Source organism: Colossoma macropomum, unplaced genomic scaffold, assembly GCF_904425465.1.
Source record: "Colossoma macropomum unplaced genomic scaffold, Colossoma_macropomum, whole genome shotgun sequence".
Classification (NCBI taxonomy): domain Eukaryota; kingdom Metazoa; phylum Chordata; class Actinopteri; order Characiformes; family Serrasalmidae; genus Colossoma; species Colossoma macropomum.
Window position 1 is genome coordinate 20667617 of NW_023494795.1, and position 18587 is coordinate 20686203.

Sequence of the window (18587 nt, forward strand, 5' to 3'; positions counted from 1 at the left end):
GAATGGAAACTGTAATAAAGGCAGAGTGGACATAACTGATACATAGACACTAAATCCTGATGCTGAAAAATGAATAACGTGTACTTCATGGCCTTCTTGATCTTCCCAGCAGGGTGCTTGGCATTATTAGCTTGCTGTAGAATAAAAGGGTGCTCTCTTACTTGTGCACAGTACTGTATATATACTTTTACATATATAACTACCTATATACCTATATAGGTTTATCTACCTCATGGATGGCCCATTGATGAATGCCATCTGCACTAGGGTGGAGGCAGGCTCTCTGGCTCTCTTTCTTGTGTGAAATTTAAGGGCAGCTGCTTGTGTAAGTATGAGGGCTGGAGGGAAGGGGAGGGGAGCAGAAGCTCCTGGGACTAGAATGGCCTCTTTCATTGCCTTCTTGCCATTCCTTTGAACAAACAGAGGAGCTCGGAGAAGGCAAGGCTTGCGAGAGATCCCCTCTCCTACTCCGTGCCTCCGAGGGAGACGAGGATTAACACTTCTAAAAATAATTACCACACAACCTTCACTGCTGCAGGCTTATTCAGCCATGAGATATTCCACTTCATGAACTATATTACCTCTGCCCAGGCAGAGAGCAAGAGCATAAGCCCACCTCTGGAGATAACATCAGAATTAAAGAGTATTGAATCTCGTGGCAGCTTTCTGATCGCTCTTTTGTTACATGCTCTGATGTATCGATGTCTGTCATGTAGTCTGCAACCTCAGGACCTGGCAATGGATCTCATGTGACAGACACAGCTCAATAACTCAACCCCTAAAGAGGACATCAGAACTGTAAATAGGGAGATTAAACTTTGCTAATTGAAAATGCACAGAAACGTAACATCTCAGAAGACAGTTTCTTGTTCAAAAATATAAATACAATGAGTTGACATTAAATAACCACTGTAATAGTCAAATGATTGATTACTCTGTTACATATAGATTTACTGAAGGATCCCTGACCAAGTAGTAAGCATGCCTGATTGCCCAACAATACTGATTGTAGAGTCAGTCTCTAAAGTGTTAGCAAATAATTGTGGATATTCAATAAATAATATACTGCATATCTTAATTCCAATTATAAACAATCTCAAATACATTTTACGGTAAGCAAAATCGTTTAAATATCAGATGAAAACAAATAGACTTTTCACATTTTATTTTACACAATGTAACATGTTTGTACACGATGTACCATATGTATTATTCCATATAACAAAGTAATATACATGTCAATGGGATTATTTTAGGATATGCAGAAAATGGTATTTTTCTTGTGCTTAAAAAACATTGGCATTTACCAGTCCGTTGTGTTACCTTTTTTTCCCACACAATATAAGAGTGCCACGTCCAAGGTGGAAACTGAAGACTTTTTTTGTCCAAAAGGTTTGCAGTCTGAGCTATAAGACATCAGATCATAATAGGATCTGTAAGTCCACCAAAATCCACCATTGCAAGATTACAAAAAAAAATCATCATTATAGTGTGCTTTCTAGAACCCACTCTGACCTGGACAGAGAGTCCTTCCCGTGGAGTCTGCCTGAAGTGTCCAGCTGGGGCAGATCTCCGCCACTCATGGACAGGCTGCGTTTGGACCGCAGGCTGCCGGTCTGCTGCTGGTAAGTCATGTAACTCGGCTGTTTACAGGAGTCTACATTCAGAGAGTGCCTGCGGCTCACTCTCGCGCACCCCACCGGAACAGTCATGTAGTTGTGCAAGGATTCTAGCTGTGCTCTCCTGGAAGCCGGGGTCACCATGGTGGAGTAGGCCCGGATTTGGGCGGATTTAGGACGGGTCTTGGTCGAGTTGTTTTTGTTGCTGTTGTCAAGCTCCATGCTGACCTGTGCGTCCTGCTTATGCGGCATGCCGGGTTTTGGGGTGGTGGTGTGCGCTGGTCGTCGGGTGTTGGGCGAGGCAGGATGCCAGCTATGGCTGGCGGCAGAGGTAGTCACAGTGCAGTCAGGAAGGCTGGGTTTGGGTGGCGGCCGAGGCACAGGAGGGGGAGCTGCGGCTGGTGCTGGAGAAGGAGCTGCCTCCATTTGGGGCGATACCTTTCGGCAGGAGTCCCTCTCTGAGCCCAGAACCTGCTTGGACATGGACTTGATGATCCCACAGCCTTGCAACTGCTCACTCCTGGACTGAGAGTGCATGTCTCCCAGCTCCACTCCCTTGTCCACTCCCTCCTGGTTGCAAACCCGGTAGCGCACGATGAGGAAAATGATGAAAGACAAGACAGAGGCCACGATGACACCCCCGATGATGACGACGATCGTGCCTCCGAGGAACTGGGACTGCATGAAGTGGCAACGAAGGTACTGGGGCTCCGTGGAGAAGTGAACACACCCCACCACCCGCGTAGCCGTGAGAGTGGTGATTGCGTCATCATAAATTGCTAGCACGCAGAGGTCATACAATGTCCCGGCTGCTAAGTTGTTGACCAGGATGGTTTTACTGGTTGGAGGGATCATTCTGCAAAGACACATCAGGAAATGAGCAGCACTCTTGTGTGAATCCCTTAAATGAGAATTTCACTGAGTTTTTTAAACTTCTGTATAATTAAATCTTTAAGATGTAAACAAAATCATTCAGAGTGGTTTGATGTGAAATGCACTGCTCTACTGAGTCAGAATTGTTTGCAATGGTAGTGATAGGAACCAGATGTCTGAAGCATTTAATGCATCTACGTTACTGCACAGGATGTTATTACTTGAAATGACTATGAATATGCTGCCTGATGAATTGATGTATGATAGTTTGGACAGAAGGTTTTGGATAGGGGTGGCCAATATGATGGAAGTTTTGTTATAATCATGACCATTTTTGTTATCGTCATACTCAAGATGCATTTCTGAGCATATAATGGATATCTTTAGTACTTAAGGAACACTGACCAACTGTTCTGTGCATGTTTCATGATAAAGAGAGCATAATTAGTCCTGTTTCATTGAAACTAGTGCAGCACAGTGTGTAAAATGTTGAATAACAATCAATGGATTCATAGTTTTGATAGCCATTTTTGAATGTGACACTACTAGCGCATTTTGTCTGTGTCAAAGTATCATGGTGCGTATCATTACGTCATCATACGTACTGTGAAAATTTCTTTAAATATCATGCTGGCTTTTCCTTATCACCCACCTATAGTTTGCCCTTATTTTTTAAAATCTTATAATTGTGGAATGGTGCACACACTAAGGTAAAATAGTACCCAAATTCATTGCTCTACACACTTACATAAAACTACATCTTTCATCAACATTACATATACAAACTCAGAAGACAAGTATAGGTTCACTGGTCATGGTGGAGGTAAATAAAATGGCTTTATTTAGATATTGTGACCCCTGGTGCCTTTCATTTTGCACTATAAAGAAATCTGAGTCTGTATCTTTCTCTAGCATGCACATCAAATAACTTTGAGTGGCTTTGTTTACATCGCAACAACTGAATCATCAGAAATAAAAAAAAATCAGCAGAATTCTACTTTAAATGCTAAGGACTCGTTGGCACATACAGACTTACCTTCATCACTCTCTTAACTACATGCCTTATATATGAATTTCACAGGAGTTATTGCTCAGTTTATGGTAGTTACATGATATTTTAAGCCTTAGCATCAATAACTGGATAATAAGACTGTTGGTTGATCCACATTATCCTTTCTTTCACTTATAAGTACATAGCTTAAATATTAGTTTTACAGTAGTTAGATATTATTTTAAGTCTTAGTATTAATAACTGGATAATAAGACTCTAAAGACCCGTCAATTGGAACAGACTTTCTTTTCTCTCTCTCATAAGTACATACTTCAAAGTTTAGTTTTATAGAAGTAGATAAAAAATCATAGTAGTAAAATAATAAGCTTAGAGTTTAAGCTTACTCTCGCCTCCTAACTCTTGCTGTCTATGGGAAACATTTCCCATTACCCTGAAAGTAAGGCTCACTACGACACTCATCTGAAGCTGCGCAAAGCATAAAACATATCTGACTACTAATCAAACGCCTTTGGTCCATGGCCCAAAAGTTCCCTGCTGGTGTGGATAAAACTCAAGGCCCTTTTGAAGGTCTCCTTTCATGAGCCACTTAACCTCTGCAGTCTGTTTAGAGTACTGCTGCTGAGTTCACACTCCTCCTTCCTTCCACCATCATTTCCATAGACTGTGCAGTCATTGAAGCTGCTTAAGGAACAAGGGAGGCCTCTTTGAAGACTACTTAAGTTGATAAGAATTGTGTTTCTTCTTTCTGCCAACTCACAACTCTACATTATGTTTTAATCAGAGTCTCGTTTCTATCACTTTGTTCTGCATACTCATCGCCCACACGCAGCATATTGCTTCCAAAAATGCTATCAGTTCCAACGGAGGGTGTACTTAGAACCTAACTGTTTTTTTATGTACTTGTTGTGAAAGACAAAGAATGATTATACACTGTCATGGTATTTGAAATCATGCAAATGTCAAAATAGAGAACAGTTCATAGAAATAAATTACCTGTACACCAGAGAGTCATCATAGGTTCCATTGTACTGGATTTGGAACATCCGAATCCCTGGGATATTCCGCTGAAGGCTGAACTTCACCAGGGCCGAGGAGGATGTGATTTCAGAGATCAGCACCCGCTTTTCTTGTCCAGCTTTGGTGTTTGCAATAGCAGGGCTGCCATCTCCACCCATCCTGGTGGACGTAGCAATGTCTGAGGAGCCAGGGTCAGGCTCCTGTACCAGGCTTGTGTCATTTGTGAAATGTGGTAGTTTGGTAATAAGCAACTCAACAGTCTGCTGAGCCTCTCCAGATGGGTTGGATGCCACACAGGTGAACGAACCTGAATCCTTCACGGTGCTGATTAGGATATCTAGCGTCCCATCACTGTGGACCACTGTCCTGCTTGAGTTGGACACTAGCCTACCATCAGGGGCAATCCAGTGAATGACAGGATCTGGATCACCACGAGCTTTGCAGCGCAGGGTAACGTGCTGGCCCTCCAGTGCCCTGGTCTCTTGTGAATGACGTGTAATGAGGGGAGGCTCACACAGGAACTCCTCCTCAGACACGGTCCAGAAGTAGCGTCCAGAAAGGTGCTGGGGAGCTGCGCAAGTTTCCAGGTCATCCTCGCGCCGCAATCTCCTCAACCACAGCAACTCGCAATTACAGCGCAGTGGGTTCCCTCCGAAACTCAGCGCAAAGGACGTTGGGCCAAAAATGCCCGAGGTGACCAAAACACCTGCTCGTTGGAAGACTGGATCAGGTGGAAGCTTCTGTAGCTTGTTGGAGGTGACATCTAGCCGCTTGAGCTTCAAAAGTCCTGAAAACGTCCCCTCTGGAATATAATCAATCATGTTATGGTCCAGGCTTAAAGTGTGGAGGTTGATCATGCGCTGGATGGCCACCCATGGAACACTCTCGAGATTGTTGTAGGAGAGGTCAAGCTCTTCAAGGGCCAAGAGGTCATTAAAGGCTCCTATGTGGATGTAAGTGAGCTGGTTGTTGTTCAGAATGAGATGGTGGAGCTTAGACATGCCGCTAAAAGTGTCGTTCGTGATGCGTGTAAGACGATTACTGTCCAAGTGCAGGGCACGCAGGTTCTCCAGGTCGTTGAAAGCATGGGGTGCAACAGAGCCAATGGTGTTCCTGGAGAGAGTTAGGTCTACAAGCTTGGTCATGTTGGCAAAGTCCCTCCGTTTGATGTTTGTTATAAAATTGTCACCTAGCCGCAGTTCAACGGTGTGTCTGTCAATGTTCGGGGGCACAAAAAGCAGCCCCTTTTTATCACATAATGTGGCCAGGTTAGGAGACAGCACCTGACAAATGCAACGTTTGGGACATATTTGGATCTTCTGGGCTTTTACTGCCATGATAATGACCACCAAGTAAACAAATAGAGTCTCCATCTGGATTCACTGTTGTGATAACACACCTGCGAAGACAAAAGAGCCAGAAGTTTCTCAGTGTGGAATTTCAAGCCTATCAAATAAATAGAGCATGGCAGAGCTATAAAAGCAACTCTGATGTGCAAAAGATCATTTCCTAATCTCTTATGACAGGGTTACGGCTCCGGTGAAGCACTTGCCATTCTTTTGCAAGGACTCACTTAATGTCCCACACCATTCTTAAGTACCGTAAACATCTTTTGTCATAACTCATAAAGTGTCAAGAAATCTGACACTTTATGAATCAAGGATGCACAAAACCTGTCTGGGGGCAGATATACTAAAGCCCCTGCTGCACTGATGCAGGGTTTTGATATGATAATGCTTAGCCTTTCATCTTTGCGTATAAAGGGATGAAAGACTCGTCTGGCCATCTAGTTACTCATCAAAATTACGCTGATGCCTCCAAAGATCATGTGGAGACAAAGGGAAGGGATCAGCGCAGATGCCATGTCAGGAGGGAGACGTTGTTCTGCTCATATTGATTTTCCATAGTGCTTCACTGCCGCTCAAGTTACTTACTATAAAATAGCAAAGAGAGGATGAGAGATAAATTCAGCCACTTGCAGAGATATACCCTTGACAAGGGTATAACATTTAATATAACCTAAGATTTAGAATGTTCATAAGACTGAAGGGCTGATATACACAAGACTTAATTTGGCACAACTCTCTCTCGCCCTCTTTCTCTCTATGTATATATATATATATATATATATATATATATATGTACATCAAATGGAAAAGTTTAAATACTCTTCTTTTCTAAGTGAAAATAAGTTAACACAATTTCTCTTTATTTGATAAGTTTAACACATTGGAAAAAAATTAAATGTAAAACATGAAGAGGATGTGTTAAGCTGGAAAATCAACGAAACATGTCATTTGACCACGGGTGCCCAAACTTTTGCATATGACTGTATATATACATTAAAAATGTAACCAGCTGCCTTTTATTTTCATCTTGCTCTCTTTTCTGAGATGAAGAATCCTCTAATTCCCACATGCTCTGTACAAATACACTGAATGCATTAATTTTTCAGCAGATCAGTTTTTTGCTACTCCTGGTATTTGAATCTTCAGAGAGCCACATCTTTTAAATCTGAATATCTAAGTATGTCAAGTGCCATCAAGGGAAATAACTCTTTCGCTGTCTTTACAAATGCTCAGAGTGTCTCAGCCTGACTTTGGGCTTATGAAATAATAACTGTCATGTATCATGATTATGATCATGAGCGACCACTCTACTGCCCAGGAAAGCAATGCAACTGACTGAAATGACACCAGCGCTATGGGCAACTAGGCCATGCAGGAAAGCTATGAACATCTAACAATGAATATTAGCCATATTATACAGCTTTATGATAAGAGAATAAGTAGCATAAAGAACACAAAAGGAATAACGCCATAAAAAAAACATTCTAACAATGGAAAAAACAAAAAATCAGGCATGTATGTACTTTAGAAGCTTCCTCTACAACTCAGGCCACCTGGCTCCTTTTAGAAAAGCCTACCTCTATAAATTTAGAAACGTTCTGAGCGGGTACTGGGAAAGCAGAGGAGGTGTTAGTGCACGTTTCTTTGAAGCAATACATGTGACCTGATGGTGATATAATTCGCCCCATGAAGTGAGAAGCTGACCTGTCATGTAATTGTTTAATGGGCTGATTATGACAATCTTTTAGCATGTCAAATGCCCTCCAGATCGTGCCACTTTATTGAGCAACTGCCACCGGAGATGCGTGCCAACCAGCTGGCTGCTTTAGCTGGCATAGCTTTTGGATTTTCACTGGGCTGAAGTGGACCTGCTACTTCCCCCCACTGAAACACTGCATCGATTTGCTCAGAGCAGAGGAGTCTTTTTTTTTCCTTGTCTAAGATTCAGTCAAACGTGAAAAGGACAGCATGAAGGCATCTCTCAGGATTTTTTTCCTTTTCCTTTTTTTGGAAGCACACGACCCAGAGCATGAGTGCAGTTCAGAAAAACAGCGAGAAACGGGAAATGACTGCTAAACATCAATCAATCTCTGTATACTATTTGATGCTTTGCATACTATTCAATCTTTTTACTGTTGTGGTCTTTTACGTTTATTCATGTGATAAATTTAAAACCAGCTATGAGAAACATTCTCACAACTTCAGGGCTATTATATCTGACCCCTCCTTTTAGATAGCCTCCTCCTTTCAGACAGCCTCTGCCCTGCACCACGCTGTCATGTATCAGGGTCATCTGGGATCAGGTTTTAGACTGCAGCAGTCAGACACTTTGGGTTATCGGACTGTAAAAGACGGTTTCTGCTGATTCCTTTGCTATGTGGTTGCTTCTGAGCCATAAGAGCAAAGATGTATGATTTTCTCTGTATTGACTGACTGCATCCAGCCCCCCCAGCCAGCAGATTAAACATAAAAGATTCAATGGGAAACTGCAGACACAAACGCCACCGGGCCTTTCAGGGACGGTTGTTAGAAAAATGGATTGCTGCCAAGCTTCTTATTTAAAGGGCATTTTCATGAATCGTCTGGTCGTTGAGGCAGTGAGAGTTTATGGCTAATGGAGCACTGGCGACCACTTGCTCACAAACGTTGTCACAAAAAACCAAGCCACTAAATCCATATTCATTCCTCGTTAGCATCTTATTTGCGTACAAAAGGAAGCCCTAATCACCCTGGTCTATCACACCCTGCATGAGCCACTGCTTTTTCTGCTGAACATGTAACATGCACTAACGTCAGCTGTGATGCAGTCTATCTCTCTCAGCGCTAGAAACAGGTACTTCAGCCATATACCCTATGAATTTGGACGACCCACCTGCAGATGGCTGAATGCAGGACCTCACCATGATCAGGTGAGCCTGGTGGCATGCATCTGAAGAGGTATCACCGCTTACACGACCTGTGCAACTGGAGAGCTGAAGTGCAATCGACACAATATCTTGCTCCCTATTGCTTTCACCATATCCCTCCCCAGCTGCATCCCTTGCTTTCACAGTACCATCATCTGTTCTCTACTAAACAAGCACCATTTGGGGCGTAATTTTATAAAATTACAGACTGGACATGGTATACGCATATATTAATTTAAGGCACAGCTATATAACACGAGATATCTGCATTATAGCCAGAATAAAAAACCTTCCATCTATGCAAATCTCACAATCTGCTGTCACACACAGCAACATAAGAAGCCAAGCATCACATCTGTGCATAAAATATTGATCCCTCTTAATGAGGAAGTCATCACAGCCTCAATGTCTTGAGAGAAAAGAGCAGGAGACTCTGCTTGCAGCTCAAGACCAAGGTTAGGTTGGAGCCATAGCCTACTTTCTCTTGCTATGGTGGAGGAACATCCAGCTGGTACTGAACAAATTAATAAATACACTAGATTATGGTCTTCAAATGGGCTTAGTGCTAATAATGAAGCTTAATTGGATGCCATATAATCCATTCATAGCTAAAACTCGGACGTTGGAGTGTAGGAGACCACTTGGCATTCAAGCCACGGTGGCATCCTACATTTCAATCGCGCTTTCTTCAGGTAAAGGGAGGAATTTTGTGACCTTGCAGTGCATCTCTGCAAGACTACAATCTTTCTAGGCTAAGCAGATATGCTGGTCGTTCTTTTTTCGCCCTCTTAATACCAACATGGGCAGCCTGAAAGAAAAAAATCCTCCACCCGAGCAAAAATCTTTCCCAGCAGCAACGGGCAGCAGGAAAGCACTAAGCTGCAACGCCTTATAAAAATGTACCTTGGGGAGAGATGAGCCTTGCTTCACGCCGAAAAGCCTTCGTTTCCCTCCTCGCGAGTCACTGCATTTTTCGCCCAGTCCATCCACCTGCTCGAAGCCCCTTTCGGATGACCCAGATAGATAAAGAGGGGCGATGATGGTCAAAGAAAACGCCGATGCGTTCCGCGTGCGCGCACGTCCTTCAAGATGCCCATGGCTGCAGGAGAGCAGAGGAGAGGAGAAGCGAAGAGAAGAGAACAAGCGAAAGGAGCCCTCTAAGCAATCCCACTGAGAAGAAGGCGCCTTCAGAAAGCCCTCAACTCAGTCCGCGCCGCTGCAGCTGCTCGCCTGTCTGTTTCTCTCTCAGGGAACGCCGGCGCTCGCTTCATCCCAGCACGCACATGTCTGCCCCTACATCACTCCACCGCTCACCCGCCCCAAATATGGCCTCCAGTGGTGTCAGGCGAGGAGGATGGAGCAGGTGTCCCATCCGTAGGGCTTCCACTTCACACCCCTCCTCTGCTGCTGTGGCGCAGTACAGACTGCAGGTGGACGTGCATGGTTCAGAGCGCGGCTTCGAAAAGCTTCATTTCTCCACTGGTCCAACCAGAACGCCCTGCTTCTGCTTCTGCTTCTTCTCGCTTTTGTTCATTGCCGTCGTTGTCTGAGGGCCATCAGGTGAAGCGTGGCTGATCTGGGATACTGCTAAGGGCGTCTGCAGGAGGGCCCCTCATCATCCCCGTGTCTTCTGCATGAACGCTAATGGGACCACTTAGGCATCTGCATTAAGCTCAACCGAATCTGCTTCAGGAAGGAGAGATTAAATGGCACTATCAGGGGGAACTTCATTAATCCATGCATTTGTGCTGCCTGCTGGATGGCAGTAAGGCTCTAGAAATGCAATGCATCTCGTTACCCTTACTTTAGGATAAATGCAAAGTTACAGTTATTGCACTTTAAGAGAAAAAAAAACATAGGGCGGTTTTTCGCAGGTCCAGTGATGAATGAGTTGGAAAAAAGCACCCCCCACCACACAAATGTGTGTGTGTGTATATATATATATATATATATATATACACACACACACACATATATATATATATATATATATATATATATATATATACACACACACACACACACACACACAATAGCATAAAAATTCAAAATGTACTGGACCTCAGTCCACTACAGTCCATTTATGAAACCTAAGCTTCAACAGCTCCTTCTTAATCCTTTTTTTTTGGTGATGCCACAATAACAATTGTATTTACATATATCCACCTATTTAGCCTGCAGCAGTTTAGCCACACCCATTCACACTGAAGTTTTAAAGAGTGTTTCAGCCTGGACAGTTTCTTAAAATCAGGCAAGATATAGGCCAATCAGAACAAAGGGAATTTACATATGATATCACGCACAATAACATTTAATTCTGAAGGGGAAAACAAGAGGTTGGAAAATGGTCATGTAAAATATGAATGTTTGTTGGTACATAAAAACACAAACATCATAAGTGGACCTCAAAGGAAAAAATACATTGGAAAATGTATGATATGATACCCATTCTCAATTACTTAATGTCACTGTTTTCACTTTGTTAGTTCATTGCCTGGTCATACAAACAGGATAATGACTTTTGCCACCTCTAAAACATCTTCTGAGTTTTGATTACACCACCATGCACCAGTAGGTGGGACAAAATAATATTAACCAATAGTATGTTTGATTTCCATTGTGTAGAATTGTGCATGTAGAATTGTGGAAATGAACATTCCATCAAACTTTGTACAGCTGTTTAATATTCAAAAAATGAAAAAGTTTTTATACCATTTAGTTTTTTTATTGAACTTCATCAACAGTTGTTTACTTCTTCCGGTTATTGAGAAAGTGAGCGTAAGTAAGGTTATCAGCCCTGTCTCCTGTTCTGCTCTTCATTTCTAGGAACATCCCCATATCATCCCGTGGAGGATCTGCAATACTGCGACTCCAGAGAGGCTCAGAGACACCCAGCAGCTCTCTGACATGATCTGAGATAGCCTGCAGAAGAAATAACTGTGGTTTATAATACTTCTAAAAGGTTAAAGTGTACTAAATGTTAAAGGTACCACATGTATGAAAGTAGCCTTTAAATGTATTCTGTGATTTTTCTAAGATTTTACTTAACCGGTCAAAATGTGTCTCCATAAGTTCTAAACTTCCTAAAAGTTCTAGGAAACCGATAAAAATGTGCTAGCGTGTTTTATCCCAAATGTCATAAGTAGACAGACTAAACAGAAAAAGCTCATCATACAGAGTTGACTGTTCAATTTCAAGTAACAGCAAATGCATGCCACGAAAGGAAAAAGGCTATTTTAAACCACAATGCATTTAACCCTACATGTAGAAGCTTTAAAACACTGCTTTCTTGTATTTCCATATCCTCATGTTTCACTTAACCTTGACCGAAAAACATCCTCTGGAAAAATGTTGGAAAGGAAAAATCAATAGAACATGTTCAGAAAGACTGGAAATGCTGTAAATTTTAACAGCCCATATTGTCTCTTTCTTACCTTCATATGTTCGAAGTCAGTGATTCCTAACTGTGGCAAGTAACGGCAGTTTACATAAATCAGCTTTTTGCCTGTGATGAGATTCTCAGTGAAGCATGCCTGTGAGCAATTTAAATAATTAAAATATAAGTTAAAACACATAATTTCACACAGGTTATTGCTCCAATTAATCAGTACAAACATAGGGTATTGGCTCTTTTTTGTTCCTTGGAGGAGAAAGGCTAGACCAACCAAACCATAAAACGTAATTTAAAAGAGGTCTCTCATACTGAAAGGAAGTAACTGTAACCACAGAGGCTTTATTGTTCACATCTGTTTTAATGCCTTTACACTGTAGGATGATGTCTCTATTTCACAGTGTTTTAAGACTGTATGGAAGGAGCAGAGATTGCTGATGGGCATGGAAAGCAGAGCAGTTTCTTTCCCACGTGATGCTAGCAAAGCATAACTGGACAATGATGACAAAGCGTTATTAAAGGAAAGCTGTCCAGACCACATCTTTAAAAGGAGAGGGGAGACACTGGCTCTAGCCTATTTCAAATTACTGTGATTTGTCCTACATTTTAAAACAATGGATTACCTTGGTCATCTTTAACCCCTAATGGGGTCAAAATAATGCTCCATCTAATTGTGAACTAAAGCATAAAATATGATTTCATTTCGTTTTCACACATTGATTTTCTTTTTTTCCTCATGTATTACAAGCTAATGATTATGTGACATAGACTAGGAAAGACTACAGCTGCATCCAAAACCACATACAGGGTACACCCAATACAGTCGTAACAGCAGGACAGTTATTGTGCCACGAGCTTGGCATGAGTGCCTTATTCTGACTGTGATATCATCTTCTTAAATCTGTGCATTTTCAAAGAAGTACACTTATCCTCTATGAATATACTTAAAAAGTCTAATTTGGGAGTAAATCTTTTTTTATTTCTTATTTTGTTTTGGATTAGATAGATTCTCAAGTACACTTTACCTTGAAATAAAACTTAAATTCTTATTTTCTAAAATTTATTTCCAAGGATTTTAGTACCAAATCGTGTTGGCCCACCCCAAACATTGAACTTTGACCCACCAAAACAAAAGGTTTGGGCCCCCCCCGGTGTAGTGCAACAAAAAAAAGCTTGAATATTCGGTAACTTGTTTGAAAATGATTCGTTTTGTTTGAAAAGCATCAAAATCTTACACATTTCAAAAACACCACAGTCAGTACAGATAGCAAGAATATAAAAACCACAAATAGTTAGATGGTCTCATTGGTCACCTCTAAAGCTCTGATCTTAGAATTGCCCCTGCTCTAAGGGTACCTTTGGCACCTTTAGTTAAGGGGCTTGTAACTTGTACTATTTTATATTCAATTTCAGTTCTAAGTTACAGTGTCTCCATACTTGACTCCAGGCTTTTTATTTTATTTTTATATTTTAAAAAGTGAATGTAGTGCACCTTTCAAACTCATTTAACCCCACTGGGCCTTAAGAACCATGTTGTAGCTTTGAGGGTAGCTAGCTAACTTTTATGTTTGTACTCTGTGGGAAAGTACTCTTTCTCCTGACACTGCATATAGTGTGTTATTATGTGGTTTAGGACGCAGCCTAAGTATCACAGCAGTTTTGGTAGCTAATACAGCAGGAGACGTAACAGTCTAATATCTTGAGTACATTTGAACACAAGAGTATTTTACCGTATATTGGGGATATCCGAGAGACTCTATCCATTTCGCCACGTCCTGGCAACTCCACTGAAGGAACGCCATTTTTGCTTTGTTTCCGTTACCATGGGAACATTCCAACCAATCAGAGGCGCTTTTTCAAGTTCGCCAGAGAAGTGAGACAGAACGGCGTGTTAAACCTCATGAACCACAACAGCTGAACTGCGGTTAACAACCTAATTTCAGTTTAAACAGACACTGACAAAATGTGTTCGTTTGGATTAGTGCAGTTCTAATGTCACGTGGTTGCACATTAATAAAATATATTGCACCAAGTCTTTTTTTGGGCAGTGACTGTGCTGATGAAACGCTTTTTATTCATGTGCAGCTGCTTGACACGAGTTATTCAAATTATCGTTTATTTTTTCAGTGTTGCAGTCAAACACCTGCTCTACATTCCGCCAAAGCCTGCAGCCATCTCAGAGCACTGAAGAGCATTTTCTGTGCTGTTGCGCTGTGGTTTAATATTTCCATGTTCTTGATTGTGTCTTAACACAAAACTGAGTGTGTGGAGCTCTGAAACATACTGACGGTAACAGACTCTTTTAGCTCTCAATTCATCTCAGCAACAACTGTGGTTTAGAGATCACAAATGTAGTAAATATTTTAGAGATGTTTTTATGTCCCAGAAAAACATGAATTGTGATTTTTTTCCCCTTAAATATCACTTTTATTACACATTTACAGATCTGATCACACATGTAGAGACCATGCGTTAAAGGAATAAAACAAGAGCAAATTGACCTGTAGTGTATGTCTAAGTATCTTTCTAAGCAGAGAAAAAGATGGACTACTGTCATCTGTAATTGTAGAACTAAAGGTAATAAAAAGGACAATGAGTAGAGGTAGTGTTGATGTTATGGTGGATCGGTATATATATATATATATATATATATATATATATATATATATATATACATACACCGATCAGGCATAACATTATGTCCTTGTTTCTACGCTCATTGTCCAGTTTATCAGCTCCACTTACTATATATGTGCACTTTGTAGTTCTATGGACCCCATGGACCCTCACAGAGCAGGTACTATTTGGGTGGTGGATCATTCTCAGCACTGCAGTAATACTGATTTGGTGGTGGTGTGTTAGTGTGTGTTGCGCTGGTCTGAGTGGATCAGACACAGCAATGCTGCTGGAGTTTTTAAACACCTCAGTGTCACTGCTGGACTGAGAATAGTCCACCAACCAAAAATATCCAGCCAACAGTGTCCTGTGGGCAGCGTCCTGTGACCACTGATGAAGGACTAGAGCATGACCAACATAAACTGTGCAGCAGCAGATGAGCTATCGTCTCTGACTTTACATCTACAAGGTGGACTGACAAGGTATGAGTGTCTAATAGAGTGGACAGTGAGTGGACACAAATAGTACCTGCTCTGTGAGGGTCCACGGGGGTCCTGACCACTGAAGAACAGGGTAAAAGGGGGCTAACAAAGTATGCAGAGAAACAGATGGACTACAGTCTGTAATTGTAGAACTACAAAGTGCACCTATATAGTAAGTGGAGCTGATAAAATGGACAATGAGCGTAGAAACAAGAGGTGGTCATAATGTTTTAGAATAGAATTGTGTGGGATGAACAAACAATGGTTCCACAAATGGCCAGCTAGTAAACTTCCATCTAGAAATAAAGTATTACTATTACTGTTTAACTTTAGATAACTACTTTATCTACTGCATAAGCAAGTTCAGTTGTGATTTTTGTAGGGAGAATGACTTATCAAGCTCATTAAAAACATTATAATGTCCTGTTAAGTATGTAGGCTGCTTAACTAGTTAACTAGCCATTTGCTAGTTAAGGGCTAACTAAACATAGTATTTAAGAATTTAAAAGGAATGATTAATTGAAAAGTCACATGGGTGACATAGATTTCCAATAGCTACATTAGCCTCGTAGCTCCAGTACAAAACTGAAGGAGCCAAAATTTTTCAAACAAATCTGCAGGGATATTTTTCCACACCTCCAAAGTTCAGTCTTAGAAGTTGCACTTTGTGCTTCTCTGCTTCTTTTGGCTTCTTTGACAGCTACACATCCTTTCAAACTCAAAGTGTTGAGTTGTCTTCTCACAGTGGAAGGATGGATGGAAAGACCTGTGGATTTTTTCAGATCTCAAGTAAGAGTGGAGCTTGATTTTCTCATATATCTCAAAGATAAAAGCTTTGAGTGCTGTTTATCTGATGCCACGATTGGTCCCATTTCTCTATGTCTTTTAATAATTTTTTTTAAAACCATTTTTGGAAACTCCTGTTTTATGGGGTTTCCCAGGAGACCAGAGACACAGGAGACAGAAGGTAAGCGTGAGTAATGTGCTTCATTAAAGTCCTTAGATGTCTGCGTTGACAGTAAACATGAATACAAGGCAATGTTTGTGAAATACATAAAAAAACAAACAATAGAAAACAATAGGAATAGAAACCAATGCTAGAACAAATGCAAGACTTCTTTTCTGTGAAAAACAAAGTGTAAAACAAGGATTATGAATGTAAAATAAATATAAATAAACACAACTTTGAAGAAGCACTTTAAAAAAACCTTTGCTAGTCTATTATTCTTTCATTGGGTATGCCCCCTAAAGATGATTGTCATTTTCTTTTCATTATATTTTCCTCAGAGTGGAAAGAAGAAGATGCCAAACTCATAAGAGCTGTTACTATGCCAACCATGGGACGCTTATAGAACCACAGCGGTTGTGGCTATTCTTCCCCCATGTGTGGATCATTATGAACAAACATTATTACTCTGCACAAAGAACAACTTGGCCTTAATACTTTGCTTTAATTTTCACAGAACAAAGATGAATGTGCACTTTAATAATATATTTAATATTAGGAGGAAACCCAGTTAAGCTGTAATGGTCCTTATAAGCTACAGTATCTGGTTAAAAGTGAGTGGACATCTGAACATCACACCTATATGAGCTTGCTGAACATCTAATTCCAAAACCATGGGCATTGATATGCCATTGCCCCCTCTTTGCGGCTATAACAGCCTCCATTCTTCTGGAAGGGCTTTCAACAAAAATTGGAATGTGTCTGTGGGAATTTGAGCCCATTTAGTCAAAAGTACATTCGTGATGTCAGGCACTGGTGTTGGATGAGAAAGCCTGGCTCACAACTGACATTCCAAGTCATCGCAAAGGTGTTCACTGAGGTTCAGGTCAGGCCACTGAAGTTCCTCCACACCAAACATGCCAGTGTCTTTATGGACCTCACTTTGTGTACAGCAGTTGCAGTTATGCTGGAACAGGAAAGGGCCTTCCCTAAACTGCTGCCATAAATTTGGAAGCATATCATTGTCTAAAATGTCTTTGTATGCTGTTGCATTAAGATTACCCTTCACTAGAACTAAGGTGCTGACACTTCCATTTCACAATAATAGCACTTACAGTTGACTGGGGCAGATCTAGCAGAATGGAAATTTTTCATAAACTGACTTGTGGCAAAAGTGGCATCCAATGGTGGTTCTACGATTAAAGTCACTAGGCTTCTCAGAACAAAGCATTCTATCGCCAGTGTTTGTCTATGGAGATTGCATGGCCAGGTGCTTGATTTTATACACTTGTTAGCAATGGGTGTGGCTGAAACACCTGAAATCAATAATAGGAGAGGTGTACTCCTTTGGCCATATAGTGTATGTATTTGTTAAACATATTTATGCACCTGAGGGTTTCTATTGACTTGATATACTTACTAGTTGTGCAGGTCTTCTATAAGCCTTTTAGTAAATGCAAGTTTTATCCTGAATATACTATTTAATTTATTTCATGAATTATATCTCCATTGTGAAAACTGAGCTTCTGAGAGGCAAACAAGCTTTGTATTCTTCTTCTTCTTATTGTTATTATTACTATGGGAGATGTAAAAATAATGTGTGGCCACAACTTAGTAAGTCGTGGGAATGAGATCATTAAGCCTTGGCCACAGCTTAATAAGGCATGATCGCATTCCTGTGCCTTACTAAGTCGTGGCCATGACTAAATGATCTTGTTCCCATACCTTACTAAGTCATGACCTCAGATTAGGATGACTTATGTACGATTTATGTAGTGCCACGTATTATTTTTCTTTATACAGGATGTCACCAGCAGGGCTCTGTACAATTTCAAGGAGCAACAAAAGAGAATGAAACAGTTCACGTCCAGATCAGATTAGTTTGCTGCTGTAGAATCTGGCGATGTGTAAAAGAGTTAAATAACTGGTTCAGATAACTTCATAATGCTGCAGATCTCAGTTCTGACAGTTAAAATACTAAACATTCTGTTGACTTGCTGCATAAAAGACTGTGGACTGTTGCTGGGGAGGGGGATTCTTCAGAAATCTCTCCTGGCAGCAGAGGCCTCCTCCATTTCTCTTCCCCAAGTTAAAAACTCTTTAAATGTGACAAGTTTATCATTAAAAACAACAAATTTCAAGTATGTGGTTTGAATGTAATCCTGCTGGTAGTCATCCATTTTTTAGAATGTACCTGTAATCTGACTGTCTCTTTTACAGTAACTGTAACGGATTGCAGTTATGTTTCCTTGTATCCTTATTACGTAACACAGTTATGTGTATTACGCTACTTTTGGTGATAACATGACCACTGTAGTGTTATCTGACACATGAGGAAACCAAAATGTTTTTTAATTATAGCAGTCCATCCATTTC

At 40.9% G+C, this 18587-nt stretch overlaps 1 protein-coding gene across 2 annotated transcripts; it reads right to left on the reverse strand.

The window, feature by feature from the left end:
* Positions 1-1476: 1476 nt before the first annotated feature.
* Positions 1477-13985, reverse strand: lrfn5b (leucine rich repeat and fibronectin type III domain containing 5b). 2 transcript variants are annotated; one of them, XM_036581791.1, is made up of 5 exons: positions 13898-13985; positions 12211-12309; positions 11489-11698; positions 4498-5920; positions 1477-2475 (listed from the first exon to the last, which is right to left on the reverse strand). In XM_036581791.1, the coding sequence occupies exons 4-5, from the start codon at positions 5892-5894 to the stop codon at positions 1485-1487; spliced, it is 2388 nt and encodes a 795-aa protein (XP_036437684.1). In that variant the 5' UTR covers positions 5895-5920; positions 11489-11698; positions 12211-12309; positions 13898-13985; the 3' UTR covers positions 1477-1484. The 2 variants fall into 2 exon arrangements, with proteins under 2 accessions (XP_036437684.1, XP_036437685.1); XM_036581792.1 differs by lacking the exons at positions 11489-11698; positions 12211-12309; positions 13898-13985 and adding an exon at positions 9680-10165.
* Between the last annotated feature and the right edge of the window lie 4602 nt (positions 13986-18587).

What these genes read in the sequence shown, in the direction of transcription:
- lrfn5b (XM_036581791.1), bottom strand. Translation starts at nt 5,894, where the DNA reads ATGGAGACTCTATTTGTTTACTTGGTGGTCATTATCATGGCAGTAAAA. An exon ending in GATGACTCTCTGGTGTACAG is followed by an intron (nt 2,476 to 4,497) that starts GTAATTTATTTC and finishes GTGTCTTTGCAG; the next exon opens with AATGATCCCTCCAACCAGTA.